The sequence below is a fragment of the Rhodnius prolixus genome, unplaced genomic scaffold (genome assembly GCF_049639745.1).
Source record: "Rhodnius prolixus isolate KJV_2025 unplaced genomic scaffold, Rpr scaffold_2, whole genome shotgun sequence".
NCBI classification, from domain to species: Eukaryota; Metazoa; Arthropoda; class Insecta; order Hemiptera; family Reduviidae; genus Rhodnius; species Rhodnius prolixus.
In genome coordinates, this window is record NW_027411592.1 from 7069806 (window position 1) to 7089773 (window position 19968).

A 19968-nucleotide genomic window follows, 5' to 3' on the forward strand; every position below is an offset into this window, starting at 1 on the left:
TTAGACAATATAAGCAATATTGAAAACTACTGATATAAAACTTATATTTTATTTTTCTTTAGTTTTCTGTACAAAAACATTTTGTGCTTTTTTTTTTAATTAATAAAGCACATCTTGATTAATAAAAATTATGATATTTCCTCTGGCAATTCTTGGCAACATATCTAAAGATAGAAAATTAATTGGATTTACTGGCACTTTATTTTTTTAACAGATATTTCTCGTAAAATAAAAAAAAAATAAACCAATGATGGGTTACTAGAAAATAAATTTACATTTTTATGTAATAACTGCCGTCAATTTAACAATCATGAATCATCCCGCTCTTGTCTCTTACATAAGAGTTTGAAATGAAGTGTAGAAATAATTTAGCAAAAATTAAGTAGGAAAAACAAGGCGAGGCACGTCAAAACTAATTTATACTAAAGTTATAATCAGATGAGAAACTTTTATCGCAGTAAATAATTACAGAGTAACTCTTCACACAAGTAGATTTTGTAATCCTTAGAAAAGTTAGGACAAATTAGAATATTACGTTCTTCTTTCACTTTATTAAAGTGGTTGAGGGTTTAATTAAAAGCCAAGACAATCGAAAAAGTCGAGAAAATATTAACTTTCAACTTCCTGCTATTTTCCTGTTTTGGAAATATTTTTGTTCACGCACTCCCTTTTTTTCTAAAAATATTTTTTTCGGATTCAATGGACCTCAATGTACTTCCGGTGTAAACGCCATTTCGAAAGATTGAAATGATTGTAGTACTAGCTCTTGTCAGTAAGTAAGTAAAAGAAAACAAGCAGCGAAGGTAAATAGAATTAGTATGAAATGATGAGTCTGGTTTCAAGGTCAAGACATGAAGGTGTTACACTTAATACATCTTTGGCCTTGACAGAGCTACATTTATAGTAAGCAATTATCACTATTGCTAAACATGTTATCATTCAATGCTAATTTTACTCAAATATAAATGTATTTTTTAAAATCTTTGTTTCGCCTTACAAAAAAAAAAAAAATTAATCTATGTCAAACTTAAATTTTTCTTCTTATTGCAATCTCACAGCTCAAAGTGACTAAATTCCTTGGGACTGAATTTACCACAAAACTGTGAAGGTCAGGGATCTTCTAATTTATTATTAAGCTACTTGACCCCGGACCCTTGAAAAGTCCATCTTAGGAGCCTTCAAAAGCAATGTGCTTGTCAGTCCAAATTTACTGACACCAATCACCTCCATGATAACAAAACTAAGTATCGGTGAAACTGAGTAGCTCATCACTATTCTGATTTACACCCTTCTTATTTTGTGCATATCAGCAGCCAGTGCACCTTCCAAAACTCCCAATCAAACCTTCAGGGAGAGCAGATAATCGGCAAGTACCTGCGGAATGCAAACTTCTCGGTTTTCCTCCACAGATTGTCTCCTTTTTAAAGAGTGAGAATATCTTTACCTAGTCTGCGACTATCACCCCCAGTTGACCACCAACTATTTCCTCGACCCCCGTCTATCTCGCATCTCTGGATTGCCAAAAAAAATCATCATGCCGTTGTTCATGCTCACAAAGGTGGTTTGGTAATGGAAAATCAGATAGTTTTGAAATACAGACAGTTGGAACATCTTAGACTGTATCCTTGCCCTCTACCTCCCCCTTTAACACCGAAACCTTTCATAATAAAACTTTTCGCGATTTTTCTCTAATTTTCTTTTGCATGCTTTTTGCGGAAAAACAAAAACTTTTCTAAAAAAAACACCTTTTTATATCTTAGTGGACATCATAACTGTTTATTGTCAATAGTCACAAAAATTAAAAGTTAAATAATTTTTTTTTTTAAAAAAAAAAAAAAGTCGTCGAAAAATGAATACAAAGATTAACAGGTGATGATCTGAAAGAAGATAATTAAATTTAATTAATTCAATTTTGTCTTTAATCAGAAGGAAGAAGTGCGCAGCATGGATTCTCTTTCAACTCATGCGTAATTAAGCAGTTCTCCCTGTTTTAACAACAATAAATGAAAGGTGAGATGTATATTAAGTTCACATAATTTAATGATTTGTTTACATAACTTTTACTACACATTGCTTTTAATTTTTGCTTAAAAAAATCTATTAACTGACAGAATCTACTGAATTAGTAAATCTACTTTTCTCAGGGTAGTGAAAGTTTGTTAAGAGTTCCCAGCTATACTTCTAGCAGCAACATTCTAAAACGAAATATGGCCAAACATTAGATTACTTTATTTTTTTATCCAACATCCCACATTCCGTTACATTATTTTCATTAATTTCAGCGTATAATAATGATAAAACAGGGACACTACACCCAATATCTAGTTCACATAGACACTCATTTAACTAAGATAAAAAATAAAGAAGAAGAGACCAACAACAGAAAAAAAGAGCACTCGATCCACATAAATAGATATAAATAGGTGTAACTAGGACTGACTTTCAATGTAATTGGTCAGTTTAGAAGTGAATGAGGGCGAGGTTGAGGCAGGGTCACCAGAATTACCAATATTAATTTTGGATGTGGGGTTTCCACCCACAGTATAGTGTACAAATATATTAAAATAATGGTAACTTTAAATGATTTATCACAATGGAAAATATGGAGTGTCTTTGATTTTCATTAAAGATTAATTTTAAGAGCTTCAGGGTTTCTGGAATTGTTGAAAAAAAAAAATCGTATAAAAAAATCGTAAAATATGTATAAAAAATTAATTGCATAAAACTTGAAGAGAAATCTTGAAATAAAAAAAAAATACCTACGCACTTTCACACAAAAACCGAGCATACAATTTGGTAAGATTTTGAAAAAATAAACATTTATACCATAACTTTTGCAAAAAAAGTATCATCAAAAATCCATAATTTTGAAAATAACAAATGAAAATGAGAAAAAAGCAAGTTGGAAATGACTTGTATTTAACGAGTTAGTGCAATTAGTAACTCAAGACTAACTGTAATAAAATAAATAAAAATTGTAATAATATACAGTCAAGTAAGTTTTTAGTGCATATGTAGGAGAGAGGAGTACAAAACTAAAAGATTAAGTCATCCAAGAGAATCGAAGATGTAGAACACCATGTATGGTAAAGCGGACATGGGCCGGCTTCAGACATAACACAAACTAATCACTAAATTTAATAAACACAAACGCAATCGATAGTGCTAATTAGAATGTTAAAATAAACATGAATTAACATTAATGACAATTACCTTGACCGGTTTTCATCTGCTGTACTATCATACAGTGTAGAATTTTAATCCTAAAACAAGTATACTGTCTGAAAATACACTTTAAACGCAATAAGTTGTGAACAAACAGCTGTTCCTACGCTCTCAAGGCCATACAAAGTCAATATTCAGCGGAGGAGGCCAGGACCCCGCAGGTGGGTGTGGGTTCGCTCAGGTCTCCCCACTTTCTTCTGTTTTTACCGCTTACATCAACTTCCATAATTATTTTTTCTGGGAAAAACTGTTTCAACTTTGTGCTTAATGAAGCTCACTCACAATTTCATTTGGAAGCCAGAAATACTTATTTAAAAAAATTGCGGAAAAATAAACCCTTCTAAGACATTTACCAAAAATTCGGAATTAATACCAAAAGGGTGAAAAGAACTGAGATTACAGTATAATACACTTCAGTAAAGGATTAAGCTTAGTAACTTCATATGATACGAAAAAAGTCGAAACATTTTATTTTGTACAATTGCTTGGAAAAATTGCCCTTCCTCCAGGAATTGCCACGCCTCGCCTTTCTCTAGGCGCTCCATTAGACCAAGTGTTGAAAGAAGTGATAGAATTCAAAACATGAGAAAATTTGGTTGCCAAAAACGATACTTGCAATTTCATAAAACTTTGGTATTTTCTTGAATAGGCTAAATCATTAAACTTTAGAGATATCAGCTTATATTGCAATTGCTATTTTTATTTCAAATCTTTTGACCGAAAAACTAGTTCTAATTGGATGATGAAATTGATTAGAGTTGTTCTTATGAGATCAGCACAATTGAAATTGTAGGTTACAAATGAAAATGCGGTCCAAAGCTTGCCCAACCATTCATTAGATGAATGCATAATCTCATTCTTCTCAAAACTAGAAAGGATACCCACTAATCCACCTGTACCTTAGCAACCCCTCTCCTGTAAAACCACTTTACCTTCCGAATTCATACCATTCTTTGTGGGGTCTACCTCTTAGTAAGTCTCTCAAGTAAGCCTCAACACTCTTCTTGACAATCACGATGAACAACCCTCGAACATGACCAAACAGCTTTGCTCCAGGGTTTTTATGTCTACAATTTTCTTTTCGGATGACATTACTTTCCGAATTCCTACATTTTTAATTTGATCTATGAGGTAGAGATCTCCATGTCTGAACATTTTCTTCTCCAAGACGTTAATGCTACTTATAAGTATTTTCCAACAAGTGATAAGGAGCAACCTTAGTCATTCAACTTTAATTTCTAATTATTTTCTATATTTCGTTCAATATTAGAAATATCTTTCCTTTTCCACATACTGTACATTAGATCCATAAATATCCTGAACTTATACCAATGATCGGCAGAAACTTTCTCGACTTTTTTCGTTTAGGTTTAGCTAGGTCTTTAAAAAAATAATTAGAAATAGAATATTTACAAATAGCTAATTTTAGTTTGACAATCCGAGAAAAAAGGAGACAATGTCAAAAACATTGGATGGAAAATACTCTTGATCTTGGAAATACAACCCTCGGATTTTACTAAAACTGCAAGGGTTCAACACGATTGCATCCATGATCGCATTAGATCTAGACTTCTATAAATACTCGCAACTCTGATGAAAAACCATTAATTTTATAAAATATGACAGTAAACACATAATTTACGTATATATAACCATTCCTGACATTGAAGACACATCTACGAAGAACGATAAATAAAAATCTACTAAATAAAGACCATGAAATGTAGCAATCTGCTAAGGTTTCTCACACTATTTTTTATTACAATCTTTGTAGTTCTAAAATTTTTAGTCCAAGTGAACATCAAAAAAGAAAGATCCTACGATTTTAATATGCACTATGCCAAAGTGGATTCTATTTTAATAAATTTATTATAGTACAATAACATCTCAAGTGATCATTATAAAAAAAAAAGTTTAGTAAAAAGTCAATAGATAATTAATTTGAATTTATAGACGCAATTTCTAAAACCACTTATTCCTAAGAAGGCTAGATAAAGAACTTCTCCCTTGCAGAATTTTTGGTCTGCTACCTTTAAGCGGGGCTTAAATTATACAAAAATAAATAATCTACCAAAACCGACAGTGACAAAAACCAGAAAAATAAATATGACGTCTAAATAAGTGATTATTTTATGAAGTTTAGTGAATGCGTCCATCATTCACCTATTTTGCCCCTACTGTTGCCACAGATGGCACATCCCACAACCTAAACCACACCTTCCAAATTAAGAAACCTAAAAAGGTTCTAGGGAAGGGATATCTTCCTTTAATACCTGGTAGCTAAAGCTTTCCTGATTGAAGACTTCGTCCGTTAGCAGGTAGACTAGAGTTTCCTTAATCTATCTATAGAGTGTACAGTGCTGCATATGGCCTAAGCTCAGCTCTGAACAGGGATGCGAACCCTATTTTTTTTTTTTTAAACTGAGTCATATTACACATTTCCTCCGAATATATTTAGCCAAACAAATCTTCACCTTCATCAGTCCGGGGGATTACTCTAGAGCTTAGCTCAGTAGAACACCTCTTTCTCTCGGAACCTCTCTCTGAACACCTGTCTCTTGTCAAAGGTTCTACTTTGAGGAAAGAAGCATCTTCCCTGCTAAGGTATCTTCAAACTTGTATTTCCTTCAACGTCAACATATCCTACCTCAAAAATAACATTTGAAAACAAATAACATTTTTTGAAACATTTGAAAACCATAAACCGAATATACAAAAACTTAGCGCTTTAAAGGCGGCCTGGCTGAATTTTTTCCCCATTTATTAATATTTTCGCAGGCACTGAGAATGGCGTAAATCTTATAGCTCTTTGGAATTCATACCTCTTCGTGCCTTTTTACAAATTTTATTGTTGTATTTTGAAGTTTTGTTTTTTTTCACTTTGTTTCTGAACTTGATTCAGCAAAAGTAGAATTAAGAAAGCAAACGTAGGTTTTTTTTTCAGGCAGGCCAACAACAACAATCAACAACTAACATTCAACTACCAATTAGATGTCGTTGACGGAAGCGATTAGCAAACATACTTTACTACAAAGTTCTCATATTAAACCTTAAATAAAATCCAAAGCCTAGACCAGGAATCGAACCCAGTACCACAATACATATTACCTTTGCAGGTCTCGCCTCTAACCCCACTCGGCTATCTTGGCGCCTTTAAATATGATTATATTTATTCTGATGTCAACTTAATAATTAAAAACACACGTAATTCCTAATAATTGTCCAAATCCTAAAACAAATTGCTAATTACTAAGTAAAAAGGAAACTATTGACTTCTTAAAAGAACACATTTCCTCCCTGGAGAGATATACTATATTAATTCAATAGTACCGATCCGTCAGTAAAAATACGTTTTTGTTCCAAGAACAAATTTGAACACACAGATACTAATCGTATAAATTATTTTTCTTACATTTTATTTTTACTAATATGGACTTGATAAATCAAGTTTTTGAATTAAAAAGTAATAAAATAAAATAAACAACCTCTAACCAAGTGAAATAAACGCTAAAACAAGATAAAAGCTATTAAGAAACTATCAAATATTCGTAGTCACTATTTTATTATATGAAGAGATATTAATATTCTTGGAATATCAAAAACCTTTGTGATAAGTATTTCAATTTTATTATTATTCAATATTAATCTGTCAACAAAATTATTGACACCTCCTTGTTGAGCATCATTCTTGAGTAATCATTCTAATTGGTAATCAATTGGAACGAGCCCTAATTTGATAAAATTATCGACTAACTCTGATTTCGTGATATAATTTAATCAAAAGTAATTAATGTTCCGCATTTTCTATACTATTTTATACGTCATTCCCAATCTGAATTGACATAAATAAATAAATGGCTGCAATTGTGTCCACTTAAACATAGGAATTTATTTTTAAAATATTCTCACCTTTCTGTGGTAGGATCTGCACAATTCAATGGAAATTTCAATTCGATAATTTCACCATTTCTTTCTCGAAGTTGCCCTTGATTTTCCATATAATACTGCACCAGTTCAGAGAGAGTAGCAAACTTTTCACCCCCATACAAGTCATAAAAGTCACCAGTGTTTTGAATTTTGATATGTGTCACCTCATTGTTTCTCCTAATACATTTAATCGAAATTGAATAAATTAGTTCAATTTAAATCAAAAATAATAAACAAATCTATCTTTAAACCATTTACCCAGTGAAGAAATTTTTTCCCCAGGGCATTTAAAAATATGTATAACGAATGAAACAAACTAAATACAGGTTTAGAAGTACAATCGCTTTTAAGGATAAAACCCTGAACATTTACTCATAACTCGAAGAAGAATTAATCCCCTTTTCTCAGGGAGAACTTCATTACTCACTTTTTGCAAATTTACTTCCTTCGCTTTAAGTCTTTGCCCACAAACGTTCATTAAATCTTTTTAATGCTTATCTTCATTTTATTCTGCAAGTAAATGTCCTTGCTTTCATTTAGGACCAAATTCCAACTTTGTTTTATATTTTAAACCTCGAAATGATAGTGTTTTAAAATTGTTAAGTATAAAAATATTTCATGTATACTTTCATAAAGATAATTTTATGTTTTTTAGGTTTTTTTTTAATGAATTGATAAATTTTTAATATTCGGAGCTAATTTTAAAAGTTAAATTAATTCAGTAATACGGTCAAATAATAAAATTTATCATGTTATGCTCACCTAACAGACAATGTAAAATCGCCAGGGTTTGAGCGGCTAGGTCTAGCCAGGAAAGAGCCATCGTACCCTCTTTCTAGCAACAATAACTCTGCCTCAACACCAGTCACATTCGGATGAAACCAACTGAAATAAATAGGATAAACTGTTTAAAAAGTAAAACTTCATGGCAAATTACAAAAATAAATAATACCGAGAATTATATAATTTTTTTCTTTTTTAATGCTTTAATTAATTAATAAAGAATAAACTCATACCATAGGGTTTATAAAACCAACAACTTTCAAAGATAAAGAATTTATCATGAAACTCTTCGTACTAATTGGAGACAAAAAATCACATTTAAATATGTACATTGAATGGAATGAACGAAACAGAAATTACGGTTACAGAGCCACGAACAGGAAAATATGGTAGAAACAAACCAAACTGTGCATTTTTCGGAGAAATTGATTAAAATAAATTTACCAAAACAAAACTTTAACAGAAGGTAAACGCCCAGAAGATAAATTTATAGGAAAGAATCTTTATCAAATATTAAACAAATCCAACAGTTAATCGCAAACCTCCTCGGTACACTGCTCGTTTTTTTCTGCTTTATTTTTCTGTATCAAGATTCGTTTATAAAAGAAAATTCTTCAAAAGTATTTTCTGATAGTGCCAATCTCTTAACGAGTACATTAAAGATTGATAAATTGTTAATAACCAACAATATATTTTGCGTACTTGTCGTAGAGGTACTCTGTAATTCATACCACTTTAGAAATTTCTAAAAATTCAAGCAAATCATTTTATTACGAAATAAAAGTAAGAAACGCTTTCTTCTATGAACCAATCAAGAATATGAATTTTCTCTTCAATTTCAATTTCTTTGGAATATCCTGGCATCTTTCAAAGTTACATTTAAAAAATTGTTAGAACGTTTAGCTTTCACTTCGTTGACTGTTAAAATTAATAAAAATAAGTTTCTGCTGCTTGTACAAACTTCTCATCAACACAATAAAAACAAAGTTTGCTTTATTTATTTATTTTTTTGAGAATCAATGATTCCATGATTCTTCAATCTATTCTAGCTAGCTTGCTTCACGCAGGCTATATTTACAAAAAAAAGTATCTTTAAATTCATAAACTAGCCCCATGTAAATACAAACTACCCTCGGATCACGATCTTAATAATTTCTCCTTGACTTTCTCCTTATAGCAAACTTAATTTTACATAATTCCGAATGGTTCCAGATTTTCCAACAACTTCTTCTTCCTTCCTAAAACTGATAATCAACTATATAATAATTCATGTCTGGTCTGGTTCACATGATTTCGTTTAATTATGCTATTGAGAAATGATCAAATTTTTAGAAATTAATCGATCACCACAAAATTAATAATAATAACAAAAATAGACGTTATTCACAATTATCTTCTTGAAGAAACTAGATAACACAACAACCACTATTAAAATTTGAAACTACAATGATTACCCTGCGATTCCAACGCTGAGACTTCTCAAATATACAGGCTGGTTTCTGGGAGTTTTGGTCAAAGAAAAACTACGAAAAAATTTCTTGATAGGCATTATTCCATTTTTACAAACAGGCACACAATGATCATCTGATAAAGAAACCATTAATGAGAGTGAACAAGTGTCAGGAGTGTTTACGCTTTCTTATCTTCTGACAAGACTCTTAAGATTAAAACCTTCATCAAACAATTCGCAATTTTATCTATCTCTAAAAGTTAAATAGTAAATATATCCAACATTTCAATTAACATATTTACTATTCGTAAATTATTGGCATTGTTCATTGTAAATTAAGGGAACTTTAAAAGTATTAAAACAAAAACATTGTTTACAAAATATTATCTGGGGCAATAGGATGAAAAAATAGTACCTAGGGACTAGGTCGAAAGCTCGGCACAATAAAAAAATACAAAATATTAATGAAATTGGCATTTATTTTTTCATCCTATTGAAACAATGAATCAGTCACCAAAAATAATGAACAGTAATTATCTAGGACATTAAGTTGGGAATCACTTGACTTAAATCAGTACAGCTCGTTCAACTAGCTACTTGTGCTAATTCAAACTTCTGAACTCCATTATTAGCTGGTTTATAACTTAAATGAAGCCGCCTATTTCATAACAGAATTAAGCAGATTTTTTTTTTGTTCTGATCATTTTTCATTAGCACCCAACACTAAAATTAGTATTAACACTAAAAAATATTAGAGGCTTGAATAATTTGTCCTAACAAAAAATCCAATTCATTTTTATTCTTCCCTATGGCATTACTTTTAAGAAATGTTCAACTTGAAAGATGGACTCGTCTTATCTCAATTGTTTTTAAGACTTATAATACCTTTCATAAACATTATTATTAAATTGGAAGCTTCAGTAGGCCAAAATATCAGCGGGATCTGTGCGATCGTAAGAATCGTTTTGAGAAGCGGCAATTCAAGAAGGTTGATTTAAACAACTTCAATGAACTATAAAACTTTTGTGCAGGAAATGAAAAGATATGAAAAATAAATGAAAAAAGCTTCATTGTATAAACTGATTTACGCCAGAAACATTTTCAGCTTGGAAACAAAAAAAATGAATGGTTTCATTTCCAAATAAGTGAGATACTTCTCACTGAGGATCATGAAAAAATTATACGATATATTGAATTTTTTAACGAGAGTCATCAGGGATGTACAGTTACACCACTTCAAATCATACATCATACGTTTTTCAAGCTGTATTGCGAACTCCCAAAATGAAGCGACAGTGAAAAACGTGTCTACATAAAAGAAATGTGGTCAAATTTTGTGTACTCAAAATCAACTTAATTTGCAAGAAAAATTTAGTGAAATTCCACATGATCGAATTCTGTTTTTTGTACACTAAATGATTTTCTAATGACTACTGGAAAAATAAATCTATCGGGAATTACATTATTTTTAAGAGGAGACCTGGTGTTGATATATAATCTCTGTGCTGAGCATAAAACACAAGGACCACACTAACTTTATGTTCATTTATTTTATCTTCATTCATTTTTATTCGGTAGTATGTTTAGTATCATGTTATGCTCTTCTTTGTGTTTTCTCGCTTTAATTATTTTATTTTAATCCTCCTAATTTTTAGTAATACAACTGCCCTTCTTTATTTTCTCTTCCTCTTTCAAGAATGCAATGTACTTTAGGAACTTCTTTTGTCAAAGTTAATGACCGCTTCGACTGATTAATGTTAATGACTAATAACTGTTTTTATTATGGCGTTACAAGAGAACATCAGGATTATTGAGGTGCTTAAGATACTGCCAGAGAGAGAGAGAGTGAGAGAGAGAGAGAACAAAAAAAATAATTTTAGAATGATAATAAGCCTTTAACTTCAAAGTGCTTAAAATTAAATTGCCGTGATATCAGCAAACAGATTTGTTGGTTGGCTTCACAAATAAATAACTACAATGGATCTACTTTTTATATATCTTCTTTTATACATTTCCTTTAAATTTATTTACTTATAATTTTTTTGTGTAAAATAATTACTAAAAGATATTGTTTAGAAACAGAAAAATTTCCTAACAAATAAATTCTAAAAGTATTCAGATAGCTTCCTGATTGAGATGACATAACTCTACATGAAATTGCTAAATTAAATTACAAAGAATAAGAGTTAGCTATTGTTTAAGTTTTTGTAAATGGTATTAATTGCCAACGAACACTTCATTTCTAAGAAGAATATCATAGCAACAGTTGAAAAGAGATCAACGTAGAAATGTAATTTAATATCCTTATTTCTTTAAGTAGCATGGATTATTATCTAAATTAACGGTGGCTCTAACTCTCATAATATCAAAGTAAGCAAGTTTGAAGAACTTTGAGTCCTACACGATCAGTAACCATATCAATTTTTACATTTTTTGCGTCTGCGCAAAGGGAAATGGAATTCTTAATATAAATTCTTTAGAAGTAACAGTTAACACAAAATTAAAATTACAAACGTGCAATTTTGTTTGTAAATAATGATTAAATAATCAAGTCTTCGTCAAAGTGAATATTATATAGTGATAGACTTTAGGAAAAACCTAGATTAAAAATCAGGTAATAATTAAAACCTGACAATGCAGTTCAAATGAAAGGGGATATCTCCAGTTTGTTCCAGTAAAATCAATAAGCTTTAATCTTGATTGAAAATTTTCCGTCAAATAAAGAATAATTGGGTCTTAATAATTAGTGTGGATTTATTATTCATAAATTTCATCCAATTAAAAGTTAAACAAAAACTTAGCCAGAGTGTGACGATCTCAGCAAAAACCGCGGTCGTACTGACTGGCGGAGCGATTAGGTCACAAAAGACAGATATTGACTAAAGAAATAAATGAAGAAGTTGTACCTAATACATGAGCTGTCCCAAAGCAAGGATCTTACAGTCAATATTTTCGAATAAATTTTGAAGAATAACCAAATATTCTGAGGAACTCATCAGGTCCCAGCAAGTGGAGAAGTAGTCCTGTAGTTATTCCAAGTAGTCTAAAAAATACAGCAGGATTTAACGCAGAAGTCAGAACTTCTACACCATCCAGTTTCTATAAATGCAAAATTTATTCATTCTTTTCAGAATATTTCTGTAATATGAATGACAATGGTTTAGTTTGATGAGTTTGATGATTTATATTAGTTAATCCCGCTAAACTAAGTTGCCTGACTCATGGAAAAAAATATATATATCAAAAGGGAGCGAATAGCCGAATCAACAGGACTCTCACACGGGGATCCTTAGTTCGATTCCAGGATATCTTGCTACCCCTAAATTAAATATCCAAGAGAAACTTCTTGGGAACCTGTTATTACAGTTTACTGTCCGATGACGGACAGTACTGTCGGTAATAAGGGAATAGAATAGTGAGGCCGGCATTACAAGGTAAAATGCACCTCTAATAGCAGATGTTAGCGCACCTTAAATCAAGTAAAAATTAACAAAATTAACAATAGCAATAAAAAAAATTATAGCCTGAAACGGTAATAAAATTTTATTCACTTTAAATTAATTTTGTTTTTGGTTCTACTTTAATATCTGATATAACATCTGTTAGAAACCATGCATAATTCATTATAAATAGATACTGCCTCACACTGAGCGATAGTTAAAACCGCTTAATAATCATAAACACGAAAAAATTGATTTCAACATTAACTCTAAAAATCATTACGTTGAAATAAAAGAATTTATTCTTTTAAACTTGTTTAAATATTTTAACGTAGCGAAAATGAGGCAACGACATGAGTAAAAACAAGAAGTTTATAAAAAGTTGAATCGTAGTGTATTTATATTCATTCAAATAGTTCTGTATTGCCATAGAATGGTTAACAACTAATATAAAACAGAAAATAAATTAACGACACAATGCATACAGATCTTACAATATCTTAGTGATATATATATATATGTAATGACTGAACAAGGAAATTTTCTTGTTTTATGTAGTGATGAATCGGCAATACAGCATACAACTCTTAATGTTTTGCCAACGTTCGACCAATTTATTCTTTAGGGCCTAGATTTTACAAACACTTAGCTATTATTTAATATTACAATGCACACAGGAACAGTTGCTTTAATTATAAAGCTTCAAGAAACTTCTTAAAAATTACAGGCAATAAATACGTCGAAACGATGGAGAGCTAAAATAGTAGTATGATTATTGGCTATTAACTCGTTATAATTCAGACAAGAACATTGATTGGAACGTAGAAGAACCACTAATGAACAAATTAACAGATCTTTAATGGGACAAGCACTTTTTTTTTCCTTTTAACTTATTTCTTTGTGGACACGTTATGAATACAGGCCGACTAAGATAACCTTTTTTTCTTTAAAGAAGAAATTTATACCCGATCTTATTTTAAAACTACCAAAAAAAAAGAATACACACTGATAATGTATCGAAAGTTTTAGGGAGAGAATTTAAGTACCAAACGAGTATGAAGTAAAAGGGCGGATGCACTAAGTTAGAAATCAACAACTAAATATTTTCAACAATCCCCCATGCACCTTACTAGAGAAACTCACCGTCTTGATGACATTACGATGTAGAGACAGAGGACAATCGAATTTAGGGCGAATGAAGAACTGAAAAAATTACTACCATCTTCCCTTAGCCAAGCTGCACGATACATGTATAACCTACCCATTGCCAACACAATAATATTAAAAAAACTGGTTAACATTTCAATGAAATAGTTTATTCATCTAAACAAGCATTCACTACAGTAAATACAAAGTTCTTAAAAATGCTAAGGGCACATAATTTTCAATACGTTTTAATTGTGTTAAATAGTTTTTCATGTTTCTTCTATTGAATTGAAATAGATAACCTAAAAAGAACAAGCGATATTAACACTTATAAAGAATATTAAAGCATATCTATGTGACAAAATAAGATAGGACTCACTTAATCTTTCAAGATGGTTGCTGAATCTGGTAAAATATCTTCAGGTTTTCCTTCCAGAAGCAAGTTTTCTTCATCTTTAGCTCTCTGTGCCTTAATTTGGGGATATACATAAAGAAAATAATTTGCACCTCTTACTCCTATTACTCCTAAACCCACAATCGTTGTCGTGAAACATGCCAATACAAAGGCTTTATGTAACCGATCTAATATCAATTTTCCTGTCCTTGCCATGATGCCTCAACTCCAACAGAATTTTGACTTTATACCCTGCTGGGATTCTTAACCTGATGCTAGGACTATGCAAAGCCTTCGTGTAACCTCCTGATTCCTTACTGCAATTAAAAATAAGCCTCTGGTAGTCGTTTCTTATCAGATTCTCAAATTGCTTCAGAGGAATAACAGAAAAAAGACAGCAACTTTTTTCAAGACTTTAAAGAAATCTATCTACTGTTATTAAAAATAAGCCTCTGGTAGTCGATTCTTATCAAACATTCTCAAATTGTTTTGGAGGAATAACAGAAAAAAGATAGCAATTTTTTTTCAAGATTTTAAAGAAATCTATGTTCATTATTAAAAAAAAAGGCCGAATTATTTTAAATTGGTTGAGGTGGTTGAGATTTGCTAACATTGTTTTGCACATTTCACCAAATTATAAATATCCTACGATAGAAAATACAGAGAAGCTAATCTGTAATTGCATTTCAATTAGAAAATTAAGCATTTCAATTCAAATAGGTGTAGCAAATATTCATAAACTGGATTAAAAAGTACATGTATTTATTCTTTCTTAATGATTACTAATTATTTACAATAATTTACCTATTAATTATTTTAAATGAAAATTGAGCAACTACTGTACTAAGTAAATATGATTGAGGATCGTGAAGAATACAATGAAACAAAAGTTTAAACACATAATTGTAATTTGTTGCTCAGAATATGAAGCTAATTTTAATTTCTCTAGTTAACACGTTATTATCCTCACTAGTGATTTTTAGGTTTTTATTTGTTCATTTTGAATAGATTTAATGAGGCACCTAACAATCGAGTACTGTGTGGATGAAGACGGAAGAGTAGTTTCTATCCCCCCCCCCCCGATAAGGCGTCACATTTGATGACTGCAGTGATTCTGCGTGCATAGCGAATTCCTGAAATCCAAATAGAAAATTAAAATACCTTTCCACCGCGTCTACAAACAAGACGCAGGTTGAGTGAGAGGTTATAGTTCGGTTGCAAACTCAAGTTCGTGGAGAAGATATTTCTGTTGTAACTAACTATTCAGAACAAGTTTAATAAGATGGATCTATTAGGTTCTATCCTGAATTCAATGGAGAAGCCGCCTTCAGTTTCAGACAAACAAAAAGAACTGATGAAAAGTGAGTTGATAAATGCATAGTTGTGGTTTTTGTAGACTTAGAGAATGAGACTAATTTTTGTTCAGGGCAGAGGATGGAAATGGAAAAGAAGCAAAATGCAGAAAAGGAGATGCTAAGAAAATTTAGAATGAAGGTAAATCATTTTACTTGTAATTTCTGTTTCTGATGAATCACCATTAGCTGTGTAAGGAAATATATGGTAAACTTTGTACCTGCTAAATTAATTTTATCGAACTCAAAAAAGCTAAAATAATAAAGTTCCATGAAGTAAAATGATTTCGTGGCAGTTTCTACACAATTACATCATAAGTAAAAAGTTCAAGAAATCTTTGAGGATAAAATGTAGAGGCAACAAATATTTTGATAATTTATTAAAAATCGGTGTGAGGATCATGCCACCGAAATATGTCTTTTCCTGTACTCAAAATAATCAAAATTGCTATGCTTATTTCAGACTGAAACACATATAACGGATTTCATAAATGACACAAAAAGGACAAGACTGAAGTTTCCACCTTTGGAACAGATATTTAGAGCGATCGTGTAAGTAATCGACAGTTCACCTATCATGCATTTTAAAAAAACAGTTTCCTGACTTGGGATTCTCCAAATGTTTCTGAAGAAATTGGTCACGAATCGTCGCAATTTTTCCTACGGTTAGAAAAGAAGTAATGATATGAAATGCAGCTAAATAACAATCCGTTAAAAAGAGAGGAAAAAATATGAATATCGAAGTACTATTGATAATAAATTATTTTCACTTTAGCTTATTTATTGTACAGGATTTATTTATTTTTGTAATCCTATAAATTAAAAACCATGGTTTGTCTATGAAAACACATTTTCTATTTTATCAAATTCATTTTTATTCTCAATGTGTTTGTTAGGATATTTTAATCTGAAGGATATATCGCAATGAAAGTGGAATTGAACAAGATATTGTATGTATGGCTATTACAAAGATGTACTCTCAAATCTATTCATTTGACCATCCTTATTGAGAGAAAATAGTGGTTGGAGGTTAGCACAACCTCAACTGTTTCATCATTACAGATTTGGATACCCTTAATCCAAGATAAGTTTTTTCTAGTGTTGACCACTGGCGCAGCTCCTGGTTGAAGTGGAGTGAACGATTGCATACGGTAATTGATTATTCGGGTAAACTTTTCAGAGCCGGTCTATATTCATTTACCTTCACCTCCAATATAATTAAACGAGACACTAATGTGTTTCGAATTTATTTTCTGTTAATTAGGTTTATTTCATTTCTTGTGAACTGTTATTAGGATGTTTAGTTTAAAAATGACTATTATGTTGTAGACATGAACTCGCAGAAGAAGCTGGACTTACTGCACACTCTTTCGGGCAAGAAGGTGTGGACAGATATATTATGTTATTTAAGAAGGAATGTTTGCCAACTGAAGATGAACTTACAGTTCTAAGGAATGGGGAAGAGTGGACAAAAGAAAAAGAGAAAGAATTAGCTCTTAAGGTACGTCTCAAACTCGTGTTTTTAAAAAATTGATATCTTTAACGGAAGGAGCAGTAATCAAGGGAAAACCAATTCACAGAGTACTTAATTGGCACTGCCAATGGAAACATTTGACATAAAGTCATTGGGAGGATTAAAGATTGCTCTGGATTGGAACCTTCTTTTACTTTTATATTGTGAGCTTTTTGTAAAACCAAGTAATAGTGGAATTGTTGGCTACATAGAGAGAGAAAGCACTTAGAAAAGGTAGTTTGAGGAGCTACTTTCGTGGCAGTGTTCTTTTTTTAAATTATAAACTACGAGTTTGGTTTGAGAAAGAAACTGTAAGCAATGCTGTTCTAGATATGGATATGAACATTATGGAGATATGATCAAATAAGTTTAAGAAAATATAGTCCATTTTTTTAGGGATTAAATAAGATATAGGTTGTTCGTTTGAACAGTTCTTTGACATACAACATTCAACAATTCAATAGCATCGTTTGGTTTTCTTACCAGTTTTTAAGGCTGAACTTTATAAAGCAGTGCTGCAAAGAAAGTAATCATTGGAACAACAACCAATGGCACTTCATTATTTTTCGTTATGAGGTTCATTTGTTCAGTGACTAAATATCAAAGATTGACGGTGAGAAGTTCCAGGGGAAATGTGAAATTTTGAGTACGCTGTTCCAACACAGCGGCGTCACACTATGTATTGGTCTTTATCGAAAACTCATTGGTTCCTCAAAGAGATATAGTTCAGGCTAGTGCCATCTCCCATTAAGGAACCGTTCGACTTTATGACGCAAGAATTTGTTACATTTTCTACGACTAGAACAAATATAATTTTGCTCCAATCAGCAAGCTTTAGAGAAGCTATGACGATACCATTAGTAAGGGATGAAATTCCTCAAGAAGAAATTGATCTTCATTTGAAGTATGCCCTCATACTGGGAATTATCAATATAATTTCCATTAATAAAATTCAACCACTATTATAATCCTTTAATTGCTATCATTTGTTTCCTCCATTAAAGTTATTTACTATTTAGTTTAATGCAAATTAATGGTAAAAGTTTAAGCTTATAACTTTGCTCCTTCTGGTTGAAGCATTTTTCTTGGCACCATTTATAGATATTTAGGATTAAATAAATGTGAATTATTATAACCTATGTGAATAATTCAATAAAAAAACGTTTTTGCTAGCGGGAACAAGAAAAAGCTGCAGCAATAAGCGCTTCCCTACAACCGAAAAAGACTGCTGAAGAATTCGTTCCTAATAGTAATTATCGTGAGAAATATCAACATTTAATAGGCCTTGAAGCAGCAAAGGAAGCAGCTCGTGTGACACAAACCAACAAGCAATACGGTTTCGGTAAGTAAAATACCGTCTAAGTCAGTTGGACAAAACACTTTTATGCCATATAAGTTAAGCACGAAGTCTCTTCTTTATTTCATTTTTTATTTATTTACTTTTTAAACGCTTATTATTCCAGTAAGAGCTTAAATGTTTGTTGTAGTTCCTAGCGAAAATAAGAAAGATCATCGCTCAATTGAAGAGACATTAGCAGACATTCAGCGCAAAAAAAGGAAATTAAATAATCCTCAAGAAGAAAATAAGAAGACCTAACTTTCGTTCTCCTTAATTTTTTTTTCCTTTATCAATAATTTTAAGTGAATATTACATCTTGAAAGGTTTTATATTTTTATTTGTCTCAATTTGTTTGTATTTTTTATTTTATTTATTTATTTTTTCTGAGTGTTTCTAAAATTAGTTTTTCATTAGTTGAGGTTGTACAATTATGAAGTTATCTTTGGGAAAGAACTACTATTCAAGTTGCAATACAAAGCGAATAGCACTTTTATTTATTTTTTAGTAATTTATTCTTTCGTCCGTAAGAACTGTATTTGAATCAGTCTGCAGATGTTCCCTTTATCTATACCTTTCTATTTTATTTATAAATTAGAAATAAAGCGTTAATTTTTACAGCTTACATTTCCTTTGAACTTTATTTCCTTTGACTATTAATAGATTTTACCCTTCGTTTAATATATGTTATTATGCTTTTTTGCTTTTGTTTAGTTTTAAACAGACAATTTATTAATATACCATTTATAATTTATAAATTACAAAAAAATAATCACAAGAACAATAATTGATTATAATTATGTAAAACGCTCTTTTTTTTCAATTAAAGGCAACTTAACAGCTTTAAAGCTAATTGTGCCTTAGCTTTTCAGTTCATGATCCTGATCTTGGGATAATGTTGATCTGGTTTATTATTAGACGTGAAGTGTATAGGCTCCTAGGCATAGAAGGTCTTAAAGCAGCAAACGAATCGAGCCGCGACCTTCAGAAATTAAATTGTAATTATCCAAGCAGAATTTTTCTTTTCTGTTTGGTTTATTCCTTTCTATAAGCTTTTCAGTTTGATTCAACATTAGTGAGGAACTTTGAATTAATAATCTTTTTAAAACATACGATAAGTAGGCATTGAAAAAGTTGGCGCCTATTATAAAAATGACATTTATTCATGTTTCAGCGTTGAAGTAAATTTACACACTAGGAATTTCTAACCTGATATACTCAAATACTGCTGATTTGCAACAGTACAGTAAACGATGCTATTGCATCACGAATTTGCGTAGCTCCTACAAATAGTTTGAAATTTTTCGAGAAAATATTCCAATACATTAATTTGAACTGTGTGAAGAAAATATCGCAAATTAGTACCGTCCAAGTAGAAATTCCGTATACTGCTTAAGCTAAT

The 19968-nt window shown here is 31.1% G+C and overlaps 2 protein-coding genes across 4 annotated transcripts in view; one reads left to right on the top strand and one right to left on the bottom strand.

Moving 5' to 3' along the window:
• The window catches only part of LOC141448804 (tyrosine-protein phosphatase non-receptor type 11-like), a 35209-nt gene extending 20517 nt beyond the window's left edge, over positions 1–14692 (bottom strand). The window contains exons 1-4 of one of the 3 annotated variants that reach the window (XM_074117478.1): positions 14351–14692; positions 13969–14273; positions 7915–8037; positions 7135–7329 (exon numbers count right to left, since the gene is read on the bottom strand). In XM_074117478.1, the coding sequence (XP_073973579.1) occupies positions 7135–7329; positions 7915–8037; positions 13969–14126 (476 nt within the window). In that variant the 5' untranslated portion in view covers positions 14127–14273; positions 14351–14692. Of the gene's footprint in view, positions 1–7134; positions 7330–7914; positions 8038–9389; positions 9533–13968; positions 14274–14350 lie in introns of those variants that run through there. The other 2 variants (XM_074117475.1, XM_074117477.1) reach the window with 2 other exon arrangements.
• Positions 14693–15448: 756 nt separating this feature from the next.
• LOC141448807 (sperm-associated antigen 7 homolog) lies at positions 15449–19191 on the top strand. Its single transcript, XM_074117485.1, has 6 exons — positions 15449–15726; positions 15792–15859; positions 16181–16269; positions 17047–17218; positions 18404–18572; positions 18718–19191. Exons 1-6 carry the CDS (start codon positions 15648–15650, stop codon positions 18825–18827), a joined length of 687 nt encoding a protein of 228 aa, XP_073973586.1. The 5' UTR covers positions 15449–15647; the 3' UTR covers positions 18828–19191.
• Positions 19192–19968: the final 777 nt, after the last annotated feature.